This window comes from Aethina tumida, chromosome 4 (assembly GCF_024364675.1).
Source record: "Aethina tumida isolate Nest 87 chromosome 4, icAetTumi1.1, whole genome shotgun sequence".
NCBI classification, from domain to species: Eukaryota; Metazoa; Arthropoda; class Insecta; order Coleoptera; family Nitidulidae; genus Aethina; species Aethina tumida.
In genome coordinates, this window is record NC_065438.1 from 13,660,561 (window position 1) to 13,685,659 (window position 25,099).

At 34.1% G+C, this 25,099-nt stretch overlaps 3 protein-coding genes and 2 non-coding genes across 6 annotated transcripts in view; 4 read left to right on the forward strand and 1 right to left on the reverse strand.

Moving 5' to 3' along the window:
• Window positions 1-13,058, forward strand: part of LOC109596010 (cardiomyopathy-associated protein 5-like) — a 79,642-nt gene extending 66,584 nt beyond the window's left edge. The window contains exons 3-15 of the mRNA XM_020011461.2: window positions 355-849; window positions 913-1,156; window positions 4,872-4,993; window positions 5,940-6,092; window positions 6,149-6,332; window positions 6,394-10,348; window positions 10,405-10,489; window positions 10,543-10,922; window positions 10,976-11,228; window positions 11,290-11,591; window positions 11,647-11,809; window positions 11,863-12,008; window positions 12,069-13,058. Coding sequence (XP_019867020.2) covers window positions 357-849; window positions 913-1,156; window positions 4,872-4,993; window positions 5,940-6,092; window positions 6,149-6,332; window positions 6,394-10,348; window positions 10,405-10,489; window positions 10,543-10,922; window positions 10,976-11,228; window positions 11,290-11,591; window positions 11,647-11,809; window positions 11,863-12,008; window positions 12,069-12,257 — 6,669 coding nt within the window. The 5' untranslated portion in view covers window positions 355-356 and the 3' untranslated portion in view covers window positions 12,258-13,058. The remainder of the gene's footprint in view (window positions 1-354; window positions 850-912; window positions 1,157-4,871; window positions 4,994-5,939; window positions 6,093-6,148; window positions 6,333-6,393; window positions 10,349-10,404; window positions 10,490-10,542; window positions 10,923-10,975; window positions 11,229-11,289; window positions 11,592-11,646; window positions 11,810-11,862; window positions 12,009-12,068) is intronic.
• A 747-nt stretch (window positions 13,059-13,805) lies between these two features.
• Window positions 13,806-13,969, forward strand: LOC126265453 (U1 spliceosomal RNA). The gene has a single exon (XR_007547936.1). It is a non-coding gene; the product is annotated as a U1 spliceosomal RNA (small nuclear RNA).
• Window positions 13,970-18,118: 4,149 nt separating this feature from the next.
• LOC126265469 (U5 spliceosomal RNA) lies at window positions 18,119-18,242 on the forward strand. Its single transcript, XR_007547952.1, has one exon. It is a non-coding gene; the product is annotated as a U5 spliceosomal RNA (small nuclear RNA).
• A 654-nt stretch (window positions 18,243-18,896) lies between these two features.
• Window positions 18,897-19,780, forward strand: LOC109596009 (DNA-directed RNA polymerases I, II, and III subunit RPABC1). The gene is made up of 2 exons (XM_020011460.2): window positions 18,897-19,174; window positions 19,235-19,780. Exons 1-2 carry the CDS (start codon window positions 19,029-19,031, stop codon window positions 19,719-19,721), a joined length of 633 nt encoding a protein of 210 aa, XP_019867019.2. The 5' UTR covers window positions 18,897-19,028; the 3' UTR covers window positions 19,722-19,780.
• A 55-nt stretch (window positions 19,781-19,835) lies between these two features.
• LOC109596007 (sodium-dependent phosphate transporter 1-B) lies at window positions 19,836-23,964 on the reverse strand. 2 transcript variants are annotated; one of them, XM_020011458.2, is made up of 8 exons: window positions 23,800-23,964; window positions 22,692-22,896; window positions 22,394-22,636; window positions 21,753-22,337; window positions 21,478-21,694; window positions 21,234-21,419; window positions 21,031-21,183; window positions 19,836-20,974 (listed from the first exon to the last, which is right to left on the reverse strand). In XM_020011458.2, exons 2-8 carry the CDS (start codon window positions 22,885-22,887, stop codon window positions 20,884-20,886), a joined length of 1,671 nt encoding a protein of 556 aa, XP_019867017.1. In that variant the 5' UTR covers window positions 22,888-22,896; window positions 23,800-23,964; the 3' UTR covers window positions 19,836-20,883. The 2 variants fall into 2 exon arrangements, with proteins under 2 accessions (XP_019867017.1, XP_019867016.1); XM_020011457.2 differs by having other exon boundaries at window positions 22,692-23,008.
• Between the last annotated feature and the right edge of the window lie 1,135 nt (window positions 23,965-25,099).

Genomic DNA, 25,099 nt, shown 5'->3' on the forward strand with positions numbered 1-25,099 from the left:
TTCGTTTCGATTAACATCGATCTTGATTATATGGAAATTTACCGTCCGGTCGTCTTTTACGCTGGACAATGTGGCGTGTGCCTCATTGTTCCAAACAATAAATTAATTTGCTTTATTGAAGATAACGCCGAAAGGAACTACACCAAACGATTTCTTAGTAGTCACGAAGGAACCCAGGGTGAAACGAAACCAGTAGACCACGAGATACCAATTATAATGAGACTTGTTTCCGTCCAAAAATCACCTAATTGTCTCCCATTTTAATTAGTATTATAAAGGGGTTACTAATAAATGTAGTTTTTTAATATTATTTTAAAAAATAGTGTCAAATATTAATTAATTCTCATTTTCTAGACATGGACGCAGACAGTAGTTACGGTGGGAGCGACACAGCTCAGGACTCCCACTCAGGTCACGAGACCAACTCATCGTTGGAGACGACCCTGCCCCACAACGAAATAGAAGTCACAACCGCCACACACCACATGGCCACCCCCACGCAAGAACAGGAGCCCCAACAGTTCTACCACAAGAACGAAGTCACCCTACCCATCAATTTCGACGAAACTGATGACGTGCAAGTTACTAAGTCGAAAGAACCCCATTATTTGTCCACGGCGAACCTGAACATCAACGAGACGCTAGAGCATCACAGCAACTTGGAGGAGATGAGCAAGAACTACAAGTCCACCAACTATCTCAACATGGACGATCCCCCGACTGGTAAAGACGTGGTCGTTGGCGTGGACAATCCGGCCTTCCAGGAGGACGAACCCAACAACGACAACAGGAAGAGCACCTTCGACAACAAGAAACCCTACAACGGGGACCTTAAGAAAAACTACCCGGGTAAAATCCTCCCCCTACTTTATTGTAACACAACAAAATTGTTACAAATTTAATTAATTACAGAACTGAACATGTCGTCACCAACGAAACCTCCGGCGGAGGAGCCGATGGCGGAGGCTGTGAACTTGGAGTTGATTAACCTGAGACCTGGAGCGGGCCAAGATGTCACGGGTCCATTCATCATGACCAACGGTACTAATGGTACTAATGGTACCACCGGAATACCAGTTAAAAAAGATAACGACGAACCTGGTAATCCCTATGATGAATACTTTGTGCCCGTCAACGAACACAAGAAATACATGAGGTATGTTATTACATAAAACGTGTTAAATGGGTTTACTATTGCAGTTTCTGATAACAGTTGTTATTAACTAAAGCTCGGTAGCTGTATTGTTCATAATGGTAATAATTAACCAACGAAAATTACAAATCCATGTTATTCACACACCCGTCTGTATCCTGTGTGGAAGTTAATTCAATAATTTTACATGAGTAGACATTATAACTTATGAATAATTGCTCACAACCATTATCTCTCATTATTATGGAAAATTATACATATTTTTAATGACATTGTTGTATAATTTTTTACTTAATTTAATTGATTACAGTTGTTGTTGGGTTTTTAAAACAGTATTAATTATATTCTTTTATAAAATTCAGATTAGTTAAGGTCAAGTGACCAGTAAAAGTGTTAAATTTAACATTTTAAAAAAATCTTCACTGCTTTATTGCCATCACAAATAAAATAACAACCTTAGTAATTAATTCTAACAAATTAAAAGAGTTATAACTCTTTTTAGAAAGCCAATAATAGTAAAACAGCATTAACTAAAAGTTCCTTCAAAGAAATTCAAGCATTTAATCGTTGCATTTTTTATACTTTCTTCATTAATTGACTCAGGAATGCATTTTTACATTGTCCAGGCACAATGGTCGTGTAACAAATTGTCTCACACTCTAGTCATGTTAACCTGAATGTAGGTAGTTAATGTTTCAGTTTTACTATTTGGACATATGTCTGTGAAATCTGTCGAGTAATTAACAAAGACAATATTTTGTTGTATAATACGAGAAATTTTCTGAAATTCTCGACCAACGTTTATCAGCACAGGAAATACGTTGTGGTAAATTACTTAATATTGATAAAAAATTAACGATTGTAACATTTTAACATTGACATGAGCAATGCAGAAATATTATTAGTTGCTTATTTCTTGTTTCCCTCATTTCCAATAACAATTACGTTTGGTTCTTTCTCAATAAACTTTAATTGGTGAAACGTGACAATTGATTTCTGTTAAACGACATAAAATATAATTTTCTATTAAATTTGTAATGCACTTGTGGCAAATTGCTGAAACACCTTCAAGGCAACATCCGTTTGGAAATGTCTCATTAATTAATTTCAAACTATTAATTACGGAATTCTCAAGTAATCTTTGCGGTTTTATTAAATTGAAACGATATTATGTTAATAAGAAACCATATAATTGTCACAAATAATAACGTGCAAAACCATCATAAAAAAGTAAACACCAGCTTGGATGATTTTAATAATAGAATAATGGGAACACGAACAATAAAATAACGTAACATGGGTAACAACATCCTGAGCTTGGAATTCAAGAAAAGTGTTACAAAACCAACTCAACAATGTTAGATGTACAACCACAAAATCTATTAAAAGAAACGAGTTACATGCGTTTGTTCATCAAGGTCGTGGTTTACGTACTCTTAAAAATTGGTTACTTTCAATCTTCACTAATTGCACATTATGAGAAGCAAATTCGTATTCTTGAGCACAATTATTTCAATTCTCTTACTATTAAATGGTGTAATTCAAATAATTCTTGGTCATGATTTTGATATTACAAACAGGAAATCCTTGATTTAACTAAAATTCATCTTGGTAAAAGTGAATCTAGATTTTTATCCAAGTTTTCCATTGAGTTGTTTTATTTATGGAAATAAGTAGAAAGGCTATTTGTATTCTCAATATGACCATTTTTCGCTGATCAGGAAGTGCCTAGTGAGACCGGCATCTTGAATTCCTATAACGGCTGATTATTTAAACTTTCGCTATCATCATGATATCCTACGTTAACTAATTGATATTCAAGTTTCAACTGCATGTGGGTATAACGCATTACCAATTTAAAAGACTTGCGATTGTGTTTGGAAATTAACAATAATTCTAGGCATTTCTCAAGGCTGTACAAGAACAAAATTGAAAATATTTTTAATATCACCATTTGTACTAACATTTCAGTTAGTTTAAACTAACATAAACCAGAAAATAGTGTTGATAAATTGAATGTTTCAAAAGGAAACGAGATTTTTCTTTCTAAAACCACTAACTGTAAGGTAAGTTCCGTTAGATTCAGATAGATGCGCCTACAGTCACCATCCTTTCATCATCTCGTCCATCATGATTAGAAGCCATTAATCCAAATACCAAACGCATACCATCCTCATTTAATAAAGCCAATGCGTCATTTTCACTGCATCCAATTCCATTGTTATTGTAGTCGAACGAGAAAAGGTCGAAGCAGTGTGACCTTTGCGGAGACAATCGCCAGCAGTAACTCGGGAATCGACGACGGCGACGGCGTGGCCTTAAGGTCGCTGGGCGATGGAGTCGTGGACTATCCCAATTGGTTGACATCCTTAGAGAACCCACGGTACCGCATTCATTCATATGCCACACAATTAGCCATTTTTTTAGACCAGAAGTACATTCATAAATGGGCTTGAGAGATTACTTTCAAATTTATCCATTACATGGAGCATATAAATGCGGCTGCATTGATGACAAATAATGAACAAGCAGCCATTTTGGCTTGAGTCCCATATCTAGTTTCCAACTTGTCAAATCCTTCGAAACCATTAAAATATCCAATGAATTTACTTTCAAGTTTGTTGTACATAATGATCAGGAAATTGTGGGATCCTTTTCTTAGCACGTGTAGAAACTCATTGGTGTTTTATTGGAATCACCATTAACCATTTGTCGGTTTGAATAATTCAATAAATTATGTAATAGTAATTTTCACAGCGGTAATAAAAATAAAAATATTCTTCCTCAGCTCAGATATTTAAATTGTAAAACAGTAAATAATATATTATCCTGAATTGTTAGCAAGGATTTTATTAGCTGCATACAAGTTCTGATGTTGTAGAATGCAAACGTTTATGATCCTTGTGCTCATTAATATTTAATTGTAATTGAAGATAATGTCCAGATGTCATTAAAACATGATTTACTAGTTAATTATGAGTTTATTGTTTTCATTTTGTCCAACACAACTTAAACGTAACTATTATCCTTACCAGTGATATAATTGTTACATTCCAATACCAGTGTGATAATAATTAACGAATAAATTAATATTGGAATTGGACCATTCACTCGGCTCCGAGCATTATTTTTTTCACATTGCAGCTGCCTATATGCATCCGATTTCCTAAGAACCGTTGTCAACAGCGGTCTAGTCCGTTCGTAACTGTACTTCTGAACAACACATTACGAACCCAATACTTTCACTCTCGTTGTTGTCTTTGGATAATTCCGTTGAGGCAACAGGCATGTCAGGAATGCCACCACAAAGTCCAATGGACCGATTAAAGATTTATTAAATTTTCAACGTGCACGGTATTGAGTCACACCGCTGCACGTGCCCATTTGCCTATGAGAAATCGAAAAGAAAAATCCAATAGTGATTTGTAATTTAGTTATAAATATTGTAACATGGGAAAGGTCAAAACGAACGTAATACAGACAACAACTAGAGATGATCGATACTCCATGGGAAAAATGGTAATGGTGGATATGAATGGGTGACGGTATAAAAAATTGCTAATGCGCATTAACATTTACATTTGCCAAGTTCCAAAGGATTTTAGATGTTTAGTCTCCCCGCTGAAGCATTGAAAGGAACATCTTCAGGATTCACATTTGAATCCCAAGATGTTCAATAGGATGTTTTCAGATTTATAACTGATTGAACTTGTTTCAGGGGCGAAAAACTGTATTTGACCATGGACAAAAGGAACAAGAAGTCTCGAAGCAAATGTCTCTGTTGGGGACTGTGCATTTGTATAATCGCTGCAGCCATAATTGTGGCCATCTGCGCAGCAGGTTAGTGTTTTATTCCAGTGATTGTTTACCATTTCGACAAAAAAATCAAAAAACGCTTATATGTAATTTACGCAATTGATATAGACAAATCTAAAAAGGCATATTAGTTACCTTATTTTACTTTTTTAATGCCATATAGCAGGAGCATACCATTTGTGTACTCATACCAGTTAATTAAAACGCCTTTGATCAAGCGTCCAAATCAGGGTTACTTTAATTCTAGTTTTAATTAAAATTTATCGTTGCCATTACAAATAAGTTTCGTTCCCATTGACTCACCAACATACAATCAATCGATTTTTTCTTTGGCTAATTCCAGGTGCAAGTAAATGAATCATTATGTAGCCTGCTTCTGGTATCCTACGTATAATCGTTCGTGTAGAAATTAGTACATTTTTAGTTTCTCAAGGAAAACATGTTGTAGGAATGAAAAAAATATATAACAGATTAAGACTGGTATTGTGTAATTTTAAAGTAATTACGCTGTGTACAAATGTTATGTAATGTTATGGTATCTAAAATTATTATCATTAAAATTGAAATTAGACATTGTCAGTTCATAATGGATTTTAACATCTATAATTATTTATATATTGAAGATCGTCAAATAGTTTTGTTATTTTAAATCGTCACCACTTTGTCATTTCTTCGAGTTTTACTATGACACTAGCTGATGTGATTGCAACAAGAATGTAGAACTTACCGATATCTTAATTACTGGAACAACATTGACCTTAAGATTCAACGAGCTATTTGAATAACATTAAGATTTTTTTATAAAGTCTAACTGTTTTCTATTATGCAAAGCTATGTAAACAAATACATACATTTAAAAAACGTGACTAAAACGACTTTTCCTGTACCAATACAAGTTTAGAACGCAGTACAGCGACAAATAACTTACATACTAATTACAATGTAAAATTAAATGATGAACTATTTTTAGTTGGATTATTCAGCAATCAAACTGCGGAACCAATAACTGGAAGAAATTTCCCAAATGACGTTGGACGAGTTGTAGGAGAAAGAAAAACACCATCACCACCTAGCAGTACTATTTCAAGCATACCACCATCTACGGAAACCTCAATGATCAAAGGTAAATTATCTAAACTATAGTGTTCAACATGGCAGCAAATTGTAACATTATTTTAGTGCCGAGAGTTTTGGAATCACAATTTATAATAGACAATCACCAATTTGATCCTTCCCTAAGTTACCATGACAGCCCCGAATTCAAAGATATGGCTAAACAACTCGAAGAACAAATCAAAGAAATGTTGCTAGCTGATCCTTCACTGAAAAGTAAAAACTTCAAAGTTAAAGTCATGGATTTTGGGTAAGAAATCTGTAGATTTGTAATTGTTAGTGTTGTATGTCTAATAATTTTATGATTTTAGACCTGGAAGTATAGTTGTTAGATACCGCATAACTTGGGAGGCAGATGACAACACTGAAGACATTTTAGACCCCAAATCGTTGAACGAATTGGTACGCACCAAACTTGGCAACAGCGAAAGCAGCATGGACAACTTCCATATTCCAGAAAGCACTGTAACATCGAACCATGTCGTAGATTTGTGTAAAATCGATAACAATAACTGTGAACATGAATGCCAGTTTGACTACACCATTGTTGATTTCATTTGTACTTGCCCACAAGGTGCAGTTCTGAAAGAAGACGGAAAACATTGTCAACTTGAAGATGCGTTTACTTCTCACATTGTCCACACACACGAAAGTTTTGAAAACGATCATTCCCAAGCCGAACCAGAACCAACTTCTCTACCTGAACCTGCCCCATCTCCAGAACCAGAACCGGCTGCCGAACCTGAACCGACTGCTGAGCCAGAACCTGAACCCTCTGCCGAACCAGAGCCATCAGCAGAACCCGAACCATCTGTACAACCGGAGCCATCCGCAGAACCAGAGCCATCCGCAGAACCAGAGCCATCCGCAGAACCAGAGCCATCTGCAGAGCCAGAACCATCTGCTGAACCAGAACCATCTGCTGAACCTGAACCATCTGCTGAACCTGAACCGTCCGCCGAACCTGAACCATCCGCTGAGCCTGAACCTACAATACAACCTGAACACACCCACGAAGATATCCACGAAACGGAACTTCCACCTCTTGAAGAACTAGTACCAGCGCCTGAACCCACTGCTGAGCCTGAACCAACGGCCGAACCGGAACCAACAGCGGAACCTGAACCAACGGCGGAACCGGAACCAAAATCGGAACCAGAACCAACGGCTGAACCTGAACCTAAATCTGAACCAGAACCAACATCTGAACCTGAAACCCACACTTTAGCAAGTGGAATTGTAAATGGACATGAAGTCGAAGAAACACCCACAACAACTCCAGTAATAAACGAAACTGAAAGAGTTCACATTCCTTTAGCTGAGATTCACCATATACCTACAACTATGATTCCTGAGACTACAACCACGCACGATCATGAATCCATAACTATGGTGATGACAGACATAGAAAAATCCAAGATAGAAGAAGGAAATAATTCCGAAAGCATGATTCATGAACCGACTGATGAAAACAATCAAGAAGCCACTACCACTCCAAAAATACAAGAAAATAATGAAGCACATATAACGATGAGCTCAGTTGAAGAAGTTGAAGAACATAACGAAGCAAGGGGGCATGATGTTTTCATACCCGTTGCAGTTGGAGTCGAAACAACAACCCAAAAAATTATGGAAGAAGACAAGTCTGTAATTGACACAGAACATCCAATGATGGAAGCAGTAACAGAAAATGTCGAGGTTACCGTTATGAATAACAAGGAAGAGTCGGAACAGACTATAACACCCCATGACGGAATATTTGTACCAGTAGCTATTCTGCATGAAACTACAACTCAGAAACAGGAGGAACATAAAACTGAAATGCCAGAGGATTCCCTCATGAAATTAAAGGAATCTAATACCGAAATGCCGCTAGAAGAAGGAAGAAGTCACGGTTTTGCAGCAGTAGAAGTTGTTGCCGAAACAACTACTCACAAGAGTGTTGAAGAGAGTAACACTTCCGTTCCTGTCGTTACAGAGCACGAAACAACTCAAAATATAGAAGAAAGTTCAATGAATGATGACCATGAAATGACAACTCATAAAATAATGGATCACACCAACATATTACTTCCAGTCAATGTTGGACATGATTCAACTACTCAAAACGTGTTAGATGAAACCAACACTCTTGTCCCAGAAATTGTAGAACATGAAAATTCAAGCCATACATTGATTGAAGAAACAGCAACAGAAGTATCAAAAGTTGAGGAGACAAAAACAGACGCACCAGAACATGAAGGCCATGATGTATTGGTTCCAGTTGTAAGTCAAGAGGATTCTGAAACACACACCACGACTGTTAGAATTACTACTACTACTCCAGAAATTGTTACAATCGCTCTCTCCATAAACAGCTTACCTGACATACAATCAAACGCAACTTCCTCTGAAGGAAAAATTTATGAAATTACTTCACAACCTACAATAGTAAGTCACGAAGAACATGGTCAAGTAGTAAACGGTTCACACGGATTTTATGAAACGGAACATCCAAATACTGTTGATATGAGTCCATTCTTACCATACATTGAGACTGATAATACTCTTCATACAGATGAACATTTTGATGATCATAGATTTATGGTACACAATGATAATGAAACTGAAAATGACGCAGAAGTAAAACCGCCACGTTTGGACAATGATCAAATCAATGTCACAAACCCACAAGATCCGGAGCCTACTGATACAACCGTTTTAGAAGTAATTCCTCTAACACAAACTGATGAAAAGAGTGAGAAAGTTGATGAAATGAAACAAGAAATTACTACAACACCAAATGAAATGCTTGAGAAAGAAGTTGGTACAGAAACACAAAATGACATCAAGAGTGAACAAGTCGTAGAAGTAAAACAGGAAATTACTACGTTACCAAATATGATGGTTCAGAAAGATATATCTACTGAAACGATTACTACTATGCTCCCACCAAAAATGGAAACTGAAACGATTTCATCCAATCAAGAAAAAACAGATAATGTAACTCATTCTGAAGATAATGAAGTTAATTTATCTAGTGAAGAAAGTACTACAGTGGCCACTGTTCAGAAAGATGATACGCCAATAGAAAATAGAGAAACTGAAGATGAGATAACTCTTGCTCCTGAGATCATCAATAACGTACACAGCAATATCAATTTTGAACAGGCAATTTTAAAATCTGAAAAAACTACTACAACGCCTCTTCCAGTAACTACCACACCAGAGTCTGCTCACCCAGCTAATTCCGTAAACAATTTTAAAGACATTAGTTCCAGCACTGAAGATTTGATAGCCTTAGAAACTACAACAAATGGGCAGAAAATTGCTCAAGAACATACTCAAACTGTTTCAGAAATAAACACTGAACCAAACGAACTTATTGGAACTACAATCCATGCAGAAATTTTACACACAGTCACTGAAATTGTTCATGTTATGAATGAAACAGAAGCACAACCAACTACTATGGCGCCCGTTGAAACAACAATGCCGCCAATGGAGTTATCATCGATTGAAAGTGTCGTATCATCATCATCCGAAGCTTCAACTGAAACAAATTCAAATGAAACTATGTCTTCATCTACTGAGTTGGCCTCATCAACACAAGAAGCACAACATGAATACAAGGTTAATGAAGCTGTGACTGATATTACTACAACTGAAAAATTCTTTGTACCAACCAAATCCACCACAGAAGCTGCCGATTTGGAATTATCTAACGAACAAGATTTAACAGTTGAACCATTGCATAAAGACAATCTTCTACACAATGAAGAACATTTTAATCAATTAGACTCAGCTGATTCTAATAATTTTAATGACATTTCTGATGAAGAAAAGAGTGTGCTAGACAAATTCCATCACAATGACTTACATAATTTAGACACCACTGATGTTTCAAAAGAAGCAACAATTGAACCGGTTACTGATTTGCCAGAACCTTCGGAAGACAAATACGAAAAATACAATAAGAAAAGTTATTTGGAGGACAAAAATAAATATTTTGAAAAGAAACTTAAACTCGATAAGGAGATCGTTGTAACAACAGATGAAATTCCTACAACGATTAAATCTTCTGAGGTAAAACCTGTTACGGAAGATTATACATTACAGAGTTTCTCACGGTGTAACAACAATGAATTCCAATGTATTAATGGAACGTCCACTAAAGATGGCAGTTATTGTATTCCAATTTTGGATGTGTGCGATTCGGTTGACGATTGCACGGACGGATCTGATGAACTCAATTGCAAGGAAAAAGGGTGTCCCAACAACTTCCAAGTAAGCATTGTTTTATTCTATTTATGTTAACGTAGTTAATGTGTCTTATTTTGTAGTGTGCAAGCGGACAGTGTTTGAAGAGACATTTAGTCTGTGATGGAGTCATTAACTGCAACGATGGAACTGATGAAGCTAATTGCGGTAAGTAATTTTCACATAAAGTATTCAACAATTAAACATTTATTCATATTTAGATGAATGGAAATGTAACGACGATGAAATATCATGTGGAGAAAAGAATCGTTGCATTCCATCCGCATGGAAATGCGACGGCAAATCTCAATGTCCAAACGGTATTGATGAAGTTAATTGCACCTGTTCCGAAGATCAATTTAACTGTCCGGCAAGCAACAAATGCATTTCAGTTACATGGCTATGTGATGGCGAAAAAGACTGTCAACATGGAGAAGATGAAATGAAATGCGATTGTGGAGAAAACGAATTCAAATGTGCTACAGTTGCAGGATGTGTTTTACATGACCAAAGATGTGATGGTATCTATCAGTGTTCAGATCGATCGGATGAATGGGATTGTCTTAGACTGGAGGACATAGATAGCAAACCATTGCTTCAAGTAAGTATCATTTCATTAGGTTAAGTTCATCTTTAATCATATTGTTTTTATAGGTACAAGCTAGCAATAATACTTGGTATCCTGTGTGCTATGACAACTGGAATCGCACATATGCTGATTTGACTTGTCAAACCCTTGGATATTCGGAGGCTTCCCTACTGGAATCCGTTTCTAAACCTGTGGGATTGGATGTTAATAGTTATTACAAACTAAAATCGCAATTAACATTTGGATCACCTATTTTATCCCAACTAGAAAAGACCGATAGTTGCGAATCTTTAGTATTACTCAACTGTCAAGAATTTGGTAAGTTTGTAATTATTCATTTTAAAATAATAGTTTAAATAATAATAATATGTTTTAATAGGTTGTGGAACTCCAACAAGTGAGCCGCCAATCGCCAGAATCGTAGGTGGAAGCAAGGCATCCGATACACAATGGTCTAGCCTTGCACTTTTATACAACAAGAACCAAAACATTCAATGTACGGCAACGGTATTATCCCCATTGTGGGCTGTTGCTAGTTACAGTTGTATAACAACTAAATCGTCTCCCAGTGGCTTAGTTCCAAGAGAATGGGTTTTATATGCTGGCAGCACCAACTTCTTCAGTGGAGATAATTCAAGCACACAAACTAGATTGGTGAAAGAAATAATAACGCACCCACAGGTATTTTCTGTACTTACTTATATTAGGCAGTTTATTTATGGAGTTTTTGTTACAGACTAAATTCATTCAAACTCAATACAATAACGACATAGTTCTAATTCGTTTGAACGCTGCTTTGACTTTAAGCACAAATGTAAGCGCAATTTGTTTACCTGACAAGGAAATCGAACCAAGACAACTTTGTGTAATTGCTGGCTGGGGAACTAGTCAACCTGGAGGTAACACCTTTACTTTTCAAATTATGAATGTATTCTAATATTAATATTTGCAGAATCTAACAAGCAACAGTACCTTCACTATTTACCCATTCCATTGGTTGACCGCGAGGAATGTAACTCCACCAAGCATTACAATGGCATGCTCACCAAAGACAAAATTTGTGCTGGTTACTCAGATTCAGACAAAACACCTTGCTATGTAAGACTTGGATATAACTACTCAGTGGTGATGTTAATTGCATTAATTGTATATTTTTAGAACGATGAAGGAGCTCCTTTAATGTGCTTCGACGACGCGACAAACACGTGGGAACTTCAGGGAGTCCTTTCAAGTCACGAGAACTGCGGAAGGACGAAACACCCAGCAATTTACACGGCGGTAACAGAGAAACTAAGGCAATGGATTCTCAACACAGTTGGCAGGAAGGCACTGACGCGAACTGTTTGAATACGGAGGTAGCTGGATAAATCGCTGTGATTTTTTGATTGATAAGCAAGTCGTTCCTTAATAGTAGTATTATTGATGGACATTAAGAATTAGGATGAAGATTAAGAACGACTTACTTTTGTAAAAAGAAAATAGACTGTATATTTAATTGTATATGAATCCTAAATCTATTATTTTGCCTTCAATGTTCTTATAAATAAATTAAATCCTGAATTTGTTGCAACCTGATACGTTAAAAGTAATGATTGCAGATCAGTCAAAAACTGTAAAGACTTTAACGGATGATAGATATTGATTTTTTCAAAAAAATTACTTGTATATTAGTCTTTTTATGCCATTCTTTGTATTTAGCTCAATTATCTTTTAGAGTTTAGTATTAATAAGTACCAATTATTTTAATTGTTATATGCGATCTACCAGTTTGTTTATTGTTTTTACTTCTTTATTACATAATTATATAACAAATGTTTTCTCCGTTCTGTTCTGGATAGATAGGGAAAACAAATCAGCAACCCCTATTTAATAATTTATATATTTTTAGTTATTATTTAGTTCTCCACCAATATTCTGTAAATATTGTATATTTAAGAAAGAATTTTATTTGTATGTAAACAGGCTAACGAAGGTCCAACCGTCTTTCAAAAAAATGTCCTTCCAAATTTTTTTGAATCGCTAGTCATATAGCAATTTAGTGCCAATGCGCAAAACAAGACGGTACAGACCATGTAAATACTCCTTTTATTTTTATTATATTACTATAATGTGTAATAAAATTATACTATATACAAAAATAAAAATTAATTAGAAACTGTTTTATTTATTAGAAAAAAAAAACATGCGTCAAAATTAATGCATGATTTGGAAAATAACTATATAATAAACTTTAATTTAATAATATTATTCATTATTAGTTGGAACTCATTCTCTTAATGAATGAAATGATCTTTTTTAAGATTGCCCGAAATTTAAAATGAAATCAATCAATACCAAATTCAATAATTGATTAATACCAGAGGAGTTAATTCATGATAGTAATTTATTTTATACTTGAACATAAAGGGTTTTTGAAAAAATGAAACACTTTTATTCAAATATTTAATAATTTATTTTCATCCGAATAAATAAGATGTATCGTCTTTTTATAATTATTATTAATAAAATTACCCTTTAATTTTGGCGTACAGTGTTATTAAGAGCTTTAAAGTCTTGTCATATTAATTATCTATCTAAAAACAGTATTAAGTAACATGGGTTGCATAACCTTATATCCAGGGATTCCCAAACAATATTACATATTAATTATAAGCTTTTAAATACTTAATAATATATTAAAATTAATAATAATTTATTGATAATATCAAAAAGATGTATTATAGATATATACGAATATTGTATATATTCTATGTATATATAGACATGTATATTTATATTTTGGATTCTCCTATCGTAAAAAAATTGAGAAGCTCTAAATGACAGAAGCGCATTTACATCTCACCGTCGTTGAAGCGTTGGAGAAGTTTATGTAGCCGGAATGAACCCAAAATCAGCATACTTACCTGGCGTAGGGGTCTACCGTGATCAATAAGGCGGTTCCCCCAGGGTGAGGCCCTTTCATTGCACTACGATCGGGCTGACCCCTGCGATTATCCCTAATGTGGATAACTCGGGCGCACAATTTTTGGTAGTCGGGACTGCGTACGCGCTATCCCGGTCAATATTTAATTAAACAAAATTTCCATTTTAGGGATATATTATAACAAAGTTTAATGAATATTGCATTAAATCAAAGTGGTTATTCGTGTTCATATGTATGTTATATATTATTTTTAATATTGGTTACTTTCGGTACCTTACTCCTCCCCTCACATTCAATTAAATAATTACTTAAGAGCGGCGTCTCCCTATGTTAAATTCTCTATACAAACGCCGCCGACGACTTGGAGCAAATCTCAAAAACTACGCAATCAATCTATTTCAAATTTTGGGTGTGGATTAACAAATGTTTGATCTTTGACATGACATAGTTTTAAAGTCGTAATTTTATTTAATAACAAAGTTATTGATGGTCAAACTTAGGTCATTTTCTACCATTTTTGTACAGCAAATAACTCAAAAAATAAAGAATATTTTGGTAAATAAAATATGTCATGTCAAAGCTTAGATATTTAACAAGACTGTACAGTGACAATTTTCCGAGAAAAATATTGCGTTTTTTAGATTTGCTCCAAATTAACAAAATAATAAAATTTCATACGTAAGCCGAATAATCATAGAAATCTGTAAGTATAAGTGATTGCGGAGTAGGAAGGGGGGTATGTCATGTGTTCCACTCATTATTCATAATACTACTAATTTCACAATTACAAAGTGGCCATATGTAAGAAAGCCATTGACATGTGAGTCTGTATCACACAAGAAATTCAAAAAAATATATATTTTTTTAAAAAATATTGATAATTGATTATTCATCATTAATCAAATAAATTTTTAACCTGGAAATCTAAACAGGAAATTCGGCTTATTGTTCAATATAATATAATACAATACAATTTTCATTATTTAATAAATTAAAATCAAAACACTTTTTATATACAATATTTTTTGATGTATTATTACAGTAAACTAATGCGTAAACTGTAATTTGAATGGAATTAAAAATTAATATTTTATTAAATTGACATTTTTTTGTCCTCTTTTCCTGCGCTTCTCTGATCTAGGGTGGATCAAAACATTTTAAATTTCACCCTCTTCAATTTAATAGTATCTCTTGTCCTAGACAATTAAAATAGAATCTTTCTAATTTCGAAATCATTTTGTTATTCCAAAAATTGGTCTTTATGAATTACTTCAATGAGAAGTTTATTTTTTGGACCTGAATATACAATAAAATAGCATAGATTAGTTCCAATAATATTTAATTGATCTTATATCTGAAAGTAATATTCTATAAGTTCTATATTATAATCGTCTCATAAGAACACTTGACTTCCACAATTTCGACTTCAGAAATAATTCCTGAAAATATAAAAATTTAATTATAAAAATACACAATATAATTTATAAATATCCATGAAGAACATCTACAAATAAACCAGCAGGTTTTACAATTTTATTGCATTCTTCTTCAAATTTTTTTATTGCTACCAAATCATTAATTTTCCTGTAATTCGTAGCTTCTGTAGAAAAATTATTAATTTTTTAACTATATTGACATAAGATACTTTTAATTTTAACATCTCCAAAATTAGAAGCAGTAAGCCGGTGCATTTATTAATAATAATATGGGTTGTTAAATTGCCAATTGCTTTTTCATTTATTTAAATTGTTCTTTTTTAGTAATCTTGAATTGATCTAATATCTCATTTAAAATAAATTGTGAACATTGGGTAGATTCGTTATACTTCTCATCTCGTTCTAAATATTATCCACAATATATGATCATATTTTCTTCAGTTTCCTGTTTCTTAGTTCAAATAAATGTAAACTTTTGATTTTTTTCTTACACCAAGAAGCAAATCTACGCGTTTTTGGCATTTTCTAAAATTAATATTGCTTTTATTTTATTATTGTATACTGTAATATATAATCGTACATGCTTCTTTGATTTTAAATTTCATATTAAAATTACGTGTCACTTGATTTTCCAATTTTATAAAATCTAAGTTAATTTAACTACATAATACAAAATAGCTCAAAGACAAGTTATGTATCAACACGAAAAAATAATAGAAATAATTCAGGAATATTAATATTTTTGGTGAACCAATAATATGAACAAAAAAAACTATATATGTATTTAATAAAAAAAAATAAAAAAAAAACGAACTATCATATTTATTTTAAATACATTAAAGTCGATTTGAAATTAACATAATACATTCTTCAAATGAATCAATCTTTATTCATAATTTCATGGGGAGAAAAACTAACAACAAACAATGAACATGGAATACAAATCCATCCAGACGCTTCCAATGGAAAACCAAGGACACAAAAATATGAAATAATATTAAAATTGTGACAGATATAAGTAAAAATAAATTAATCAATTGATGACATGCATTAACAAATATACATAACACATACGAAACAATAATACAGCAATATAAAAACTAAAATTGAATAAAAAACTTACCTTTAAAAGTTTATAACAAATTACACTTCGTCTGATGACTAAAAAAGACTAATTTGTTTCTCTGCTTGAAACTGATGTTTTTTCAACCACCACGAACAGAAAAAATCCATTTGTTTTGTTATTACATTTCACTTAAATTTCGACCCAAAAAATTACACCCAGGTTAATAGATAATAATAGATTTTAAATCGGCTTCCGTATTTGTATAACGTATTTATTATATTTGTTTATATGATAAAATGTGATTGGTTTACAACTAACTATACGACAAAATATCGCAAAACTTATTAGCGCTAAAAAAAAGTTAATAACTGTATACGTTATTATATTTTTAATATATATTATTGTATTATATATTAATTTTATATAATTTTTATTAATAAAAATATAGTAAGAATTCACAAAAAAGAAAATATCACAAAACTTATTAGTTTTGTATTATATATATTATTGTATTATATATTAATTTTATATAATTTTTATTAATAAAAATATATTAAGAATTCATTACTATTATAAATTTCATAATCTATTTACAACCAGTAAATTCACTATATGTATGAGATCTCAAGTGCGGTGCTGTTTCATGCAAAAAAAATTGCAGACGAACATTTTAGAACCGAATGTTTGTTTGATTTCGTGGCGGCACCACATTACGGGCTATGTTTTGTTTTGCATCCTTTTCTGGCCGAAAGTGTGATTCCTTGTCTAGTAAACGCCGCTCTTAAGGGTCGTCTTTATCTAATCTAGAATTCAGAATTGTTTTAAAGTCAACAAACACTTGAGTAATGTCAAAATGAATAAGAATATTCTGAATCATACACTGAATTGCCCCAGGATGGATCCACCTTGTCGTGGTTTGGGGCTCAGTACCGCTCCACAAGCCAGTGGGAGCTAACGGATCCAACACCTGCAAGTCCAATCCATCCCCAGGAAGATCTCAGATCTTCCTCAGATTGGACTTGTTCTTCCCGAACCAGTTGACAGTGGGCTGGCGTCTACGTCAGCTTTAGTCTTCTGGTTCAGCTCACCCGCATACGTTTACACGTATGCGTTATCCATCTGGGTTGTGATCTTTAGGATCATATTCAGGCAGTACCGCTCCACAAGCCAGTGGTGGCGCTCTTTCCTCCATATGTGCTTGCACATATGGTTCCCGATTGGTCATGATCTCCGGATCGGCACCCGGAGAGGGGTTTACACTTTCCCCTCTCTGTCCCAAAAAAAAAAAAAAAAACTTTAGGATCGGTACCCGGGGGGGTTTTCTGTCTCTGGCTTTCCCCTTATAAAAAAAAAAAAATACACTGAATTGAAGAATGATGAGGAAAACCTCAATCAAATATAATATTTTTACTATGTACAGCAAATGTGGCACTGATCCAGACCTTACCTAAAATTTTTATTTATAAAAAAACCTCCACAACGAGCGGAAGAGTACTCAAAGATGCCCAATAAGTCGTATTGACATTATAATTAATATAAAATGTTTATTTTATTTTATACATGTAATTTATTTTTTGTTATAATCATCTTCGGGCAGTCCCGCTCCACAAGTGAGTGGTGGCGGGAGGCCGACGGATCAACTGCAAGCCCAATCCTCACCCAGGGAGGTGGCAACAGAATCTCATGTTAGTGAACAAGTTACTGTGACTCATCGCTGAGCAATACAAGTCACTCACGTTATATCAACGCCCCTGAATAAGTAGTGGTATTCGCCGCAAATTCGTCACTCTGGTGTCTCTTCAGTATGCGAATAAATCTTTCGCCTTTTACTAAAGATTTCCGTGGAGAGGCACAACTCAAATGAGTCTTTAAACAATTTTTTGTATGGCCTGACGAAAGTTGGGCCTGATTATATAATGAAATATAATTTATCAAAGTCTGTACGATTAAATGACGTCAACTTAGTCTCTTTTCTTAGCTTCAAGTTTTTTTAAAAAACCTGCATAAAACATTTCTCAAAAATAGGTTTCTTCGAATAGTTTGAAACTAACTTATTTTATTATTATTGTTATATTTTTTAAATTAGTTATGTATATACAAAACCTTTCTAAATTTGTTATACTCGTCTTTTAAAACCAATAAATTGACTATTTTTTAATATTTGTTAACGATAAGAGTTAGTTAAGTGATATAAATACTTCATTAGTCATAAAAATGTTAAGTGTTTATAGAAGTGTTGAATTAATAAATAATATTTTATTATGAATTTTTAGGAAAAGGTTATTGTAAATAAATTACAGTTAGATGATATATTTGTGGATGTAAAGTTTGAATTCTAATGCGAAATTAGGAACGTTATGACTAAAAAACTGTATATTATGATATAATTTAAAAAAAGGATTAAACGGATAACCGTACCGATAAGACGTATCTTATCTATATCGATCAAAAGTTCATAATATATTTTATATCTAAATAAAACAAATTTAGAAAATTTTTGTATACAACATCTTTAGAAAATTATATACAACGATAACGACTGAAAATAGGTTATGTTACTAACATTATCATAACCTTTATTTTGTTGATCTCACGCATACTTTACAGTCTTCGTTGAAAGAATATATTATATATATCGTGAATTACATTGTTTATTATTTTTTTGTTCGTAATTGTGAATATTTAAAAAAGCCATGGATGACGAAGCGGAAACTTATAAACTGTGGAGGATCCGTAAGACAGTTATGCAGCTCTGTCACGACAGAGGTTATTTAGTAACCCAAGATGAATTGGATCAAACTTTAGACCAGTTCAAAAATCAATTCGGAGACAAACCCAGGTAACACCTAATTGCATATGATCCCCTCAATTTAAACTAACTAACATTTTTTCTTTCCAGTGAAAAACGACCCTCAAGGTCCGACCTTATCGTACTAGTCGCCCACAACGACGATCCCACGGATCAGATGTTCGTATTCTTCCCCGACGAACCGAAAATCGGTATAAAAACAATTAAAACCTACTGTCAGAGAATGCAGGATGAAAACATTCATCGAGCCATCATTGTTGTACAAGCTGGTATGACTCCTTCAGCCAAACAATCTCTGGTGGACATGGCACCTAAATATATTCTTGAACAATTTCTTGAATCTGAACTGTTGATTAATATTACTGAACACGAATTGGTACCTGAACATGTTGTGATGACACCCGAGGAGAAATCTGAACTGCTAGCAAGATACAAACTGAAAGAAAATATGTTGATGAGAATACAAGCTGGGGATCCTGTCGCTAGATATTTTGGATTGAAAAGAGGCCAAGTGGTGAAGATTATCAGGCCATCTGAAACTGCTGGTCGATATATTTCTTACAGGTTGGTGTGTTAATATTCTGTGTTATAAGTAATTTATATTATGTTCATTCAATAAAATTTTTACATAATTAGGTTTTTAGTTTTTTCTGAGAAAATATTAGAAACTGTCAGTTCAAATAACACCAGATTTAACTCCTATACCTTTTATTTGCATAGTACGTACGTACACGTTTAAAAAATAAATATGTAATGCGAAATAATCGTTTGATTAAAAAATACAATATAATATTTTATAACAATATTCCTTATTAGTGTTTTTTTGAACAAGAACAAGACACTGGCAAAATTATTTTGCAATCACAGACATGCCATTATAGGGGTTAAAAACGGTCATTGATTTATAAAGTACAATGAGTACTGGCTAAATATATGTGAACATGGATGGCAAGTATAAAACCGTTCTTTAAAAATATATCATTTCAAATAAATTAATTTTATAATTATATGGTTCTATTAATCACCCAACTTGTGAATTTATTGACAAAAATGCAGAATTTTGTTATCAAAAAGTTGTAAAATATATACTAACAATATATTATATAAGTAATAAAATTGCTTATTTTGAATTAAGTTTGATGCCAGACACTTGTAAATTTTCTACTATGCTTGTGATTAATAATACATCGATAAAAAAATGTTATAACATTAATGTAATATGTCTAGTAACTTTAATACATAGGACACTTACAATTAGGTAATTGAGGAATACATTATACAGTACATTTTTGATTTCATTATTCTTGTCCCAATAGAAATTCCAAGAAACAAACCATACTGTATACTGCCTGTTTTATATTTCAACTAGTCTCATGTTTTCCTAAGTTCTAACCCATATACAAAATAATACTGGTATAGAAAAATGTAAGTATAAAAATTAGTAATTTGATTAAATCATTAAAAAATATCCCATGGCAAATTTTTCATTGCACTCTTTTAAGTTCTGCCGAGTTACTCAACCCTGTAAGTGCTTAGAGGTCACACAGCCCACAATAAAATCCTACTAATTACTGTTCGATGGCAGTAGTGGTCCTTTAAATACAAAGTTATGACTATAATGAAAAATGCAACAAAAAACTTGCGATGCGATACTGATAGAATCTAAACTAACAGCTTTGTTGTTAAACATTGACTAATCGCTAACCACAGCACTATTAGCTAGAGGTTTGGTTTTAGTTTTACAAAATTATGAAACGTAACAGTAACATTGTGCCAGCTGAAAGGAGAGCAGCAACTGGAACTGTGACTACCCAGGCAGAGATGATATTCCTGAAACACATTCATTATAAATATTATGTATTTGCGTTTTTCAACTACGACATTACCTAAATAAACTCCAGTCGACACCTTTTTTAGACGCGCTGAAATATCCCACAAATACCACAGATCCGACTTTGCAGTGTGTTGTAGAAATGGGTATACCAATTTTACTGGCCAGTAACACTGTAAACGCAGCACCAATCTCTATTGTAAATCCACTAAAAATAAATGTTTGAGCAATTGTTAATTGAAATAATTTTATACTTACGTAGACGGTGTAATAGTGGTCAAATCTTCACCGATTGTTTCAATGACCCTTCTACCCCATAACCAAAGACCAACTGATATACCAAAACCACCATACAAAAGTATGTAAAGGGGTGTTTCGGATTTTTGTTGGACGCTTCCTTCCGTGTATATAAGCCATAAAGTTATCAAAGGCCCAATTGCATTGCTTAAAGTTATTGTATTATTATGTTGTGTTGTGTTAAAAAAATAATAAAATGTCTTACCTTACATCGTTACCTCCATGAGCAAAACTTCCAAACATAGCAGTCAACACTTGCAGGAAACTAAAAAGTTTTGATACACTTTTATTTTCCATGAGCAATTCCGGGTTTTCCTGCAGTTCTATTGCACAGATGCCTTGGTCGTTTTGTTTGGCGAAGCTCTTGTTCATTATTAGTGGAACTCCGCTTGAACTTGGGGACAAAGTAGGATTAACGTCACCTAAAAATCAAAAACAACTATTTAAGTCAAGGTAACTTAACAATACAGCTCCACTTACCAGTACTTTCTACGAATTTAAGCTCTTTGGGTCTGGTTTGTACTTCAGTCTCGGTAGGTGGCATGTAACCGTTCTTATCACTAGTTTGAATTGGAAACATGTATTTTGCAGCAGTTATACGGTTATCTAGTGCTTGTAATTCAGTATTTTCCGATATAACAGTTAATTGACGTTCTAACAGCGCAGAGTTCCGATTTGATTTTTTTGGACTACCTTCCGGAGATGTATCCGATGATTCGCCGATATTAAAATTGACGGGAGACTTTGGATGGCCCATTTCTCTTAGTATCTTTCTTCGTTGCCACGGTACTACGACTAGCCAAATAAACACCATAAAAAATAGAGCAATGCCGACGCTTATAGCTGCGGCGAGCCACAACGGGATGTTGTCCATGTACAAAAGTTTCGGTCCATCATGGACGATGGAGAAGACGTTCACGAGGATGGTGAAGCTGTAGAAGAGCGGCAAAGACATTAGGCCAGCTTCTAACGGATCCGGTTTCGAAAGGATGCAAGTCTTTATCACCCACAACAGAGTCACTGAAGTCAAGCCGCTGAGTACCGGCGAAATGAACCATGATCCAACTAGACAAAACATTTCATTGAGGTGTGTTATATTTAACGTTTGTTAGTTATGTTACCTATTTTTCCGAGAGTTTTCCATTGGACGCCTTCCATTCCCCTGGCGACAAGGCTGTAACCAACAGTGGCTCCAACGATGCTGTGAGTACCCGAAATGGGTAATTTGAAGAATGTTGCCACCATCAACCAGGCTGCACTTGAAGCCAGTGCACTTAACGAGCCAAGCATCAGTTCAAGTTCTGCATTATTGTATACAGATATGTCCAAAATGCCTTTTCTCATGGTATCCGAAACCTTGTATCCTAGATGAATTAATGCTGATTAATATTGAGTTACCAGGAAATGAAATCTACTTACCAATGAGTATTGAACCAGCAACTTCAAAAAAGGTGGCTAAACAGCAAGCCTGGAAGATGGTGAGTACTTTGGAACCAACACTGGTACCAAAGGAGTTGGCAACATCATTGGCCCCAATACCAAATGCCAGAACAAAAGCGATAACGAATCCTAACACTATGAGCCATAGTAAGGCGGGTGAGTACGGTTCTAACATTGTTCCAAACTACGAATTTGAAAGTGTGTAAGAAAATAAAGAAAGTATATTTTTACAGAAATTTTCTGTTGATGGCACTAGATGTTATTCTTTATACACAACCATTTTGGATGAGGATGATCTGAAAAATGTCTTTATTAGTTATGTCATTATGATATGGATATGATGTATAATCAAATTAGTTTCTAATAAAGTATTAAAAATAAATATTTTTTATTTTGATTTATGAATGAAATGTGTGAAATATTTAAAGATGCTTGTAATATTTGATGTTGGAGTTTGTAACAAATGGAGGATATTTAATATGTACATATTTTTATTTTCACCTTAGTATTTCTCTCGTGCCTGCTTCTGCATAAGAAAACTACTTAAAAATTCAATCTACAGCAGAAACTTTTCTGCTTTTAAATAATGCAACAGAAGTCACAGCTTTGTTCGAGGATTAATCGATTAATCGCATGAACTATGGAACCAAAGTTAGTTTTCTGATTCGCTAATCCTGTCAGGAACATTCTGTAATGCAATGTTGATAATTCTCAATTTGCATCCTGTCACACTTCCCAGCGAATCCCCGAAAGGCGGGAAATGATTCACGGTGACAGCTTATCGATTGATTGATAATCTAGTAGTAAAAAATTCCCTCGACCTGCAATCCCACATAATGAGGTCAGATTGAGGCATCAATCAAAATTAAGATGGTGATTAAAAACATTAACAGCCGGCTAACTTTTCCGTCCACCAGATATTGATCTCGCCGAAAACGGTCAAACACGTGTTCCTTCCCGAGCAACAGTGAAATTTCGCAAGTCAACCAAAGTCATGCTCTAACAGCTGCTGTTTACTAAACGTTTCTACAAAGCCGACTATTCTAGCAACAAGACTAAATTCTGCTCTACTTGCTTGTCCATTTACTTTTGCGAATATCCGGATCCGACGGTGGCAAACATGATTTCAAGACGCCATGTCATGGAGAGCTTCGGCTACTGAACTGCCGATGTTGCACGATGCTTTAGGGTTGGGGAGCAATCTAAAGCGGGGTTGTCAAGGGTCGGAATGGCATCGATCGGAACAATCCAGTTTTTTTATATGTGCTTAATATACCGAATAATTCAAAATTTATAAATCAAAATAGGTTTTGATATGATGTATTACTACAAAAGTTAAAAAAAATAACTACATTCGCTTTATTCGCGATTTCACTCAGTTACAAGGTGTTTTTAAAAAAAATATAGTAAAAGTGTGCAGGGAGCACTTAAAATATTTTTAAATTATTGCAATAAAAATAGAAACCACTTTTTTTACTAATTAAATAAAAAATACATCCATACTTTTTCTAATGGATTAAGGCTTGGGGAGTTTGATGGCCAAGGTAAAACGCTAAGGGAATAACATCTTTCTTCTAGACAAAGAAAGACATTGGCTCAAGAAAAATGGAGTATCATTCATGGAGTGACGGAAGTACATTTAATTTGTTTGGGTCGGATGGTAGAACATTTGTGAGACAACCAATGTAGCAACGATTCCATTTTAAATACCAAATCCTAAAGTGACACATGATAGCGGAAGCATTATGATTTGGAGATACTTTTCGTGATCCAAAGTTAGACCCTTGACTCAAGTGGATTGTTTTCAATACAGGGGCACACCGGAAAACATTTGCTGAGGAAGAGATGCCACTTAATTGGATATCTCAACTAGACAACGATCCCAACTGTGCTTGAAGGGATGTTTCAGTCACTGAGCACCACCAGATTGCTAAGCAGTGATAGAAGCCAAAAGTTACGCCACAAAATAATGAAATATTGGAGTTATTGTTAATTTTTTATGAATTTTAATAAAATATTCCACCCCTGTATAGTGCAGCTAGAGCTGAATGTTCAATAAAGAATATTTATCTATATTCCCTAGTAATATATAATCATATTGCTGTCGTGTATGTGTTCCTTTAATCCTGCAAACCTCTAAAACCACCCTCCGTCACCACCATCCAGGACCAATAAAAAAAATATGGAGAGAAACTGCGCATGAACGGTGTCCCTTTTCAGCGGCAGCCGAGGCTATTTCGAATATAAAACTGGCGACCGTAAATCAAAGGCACTATGCACCGACGAGTTGCGGCTCTTAATTCGAACTATTTTTAGTACTGTTCGTTTTGTTCTTCGCCAATTTACCGCATGCTACAACGATATCGATCCGCCGCCGTTTGCATATG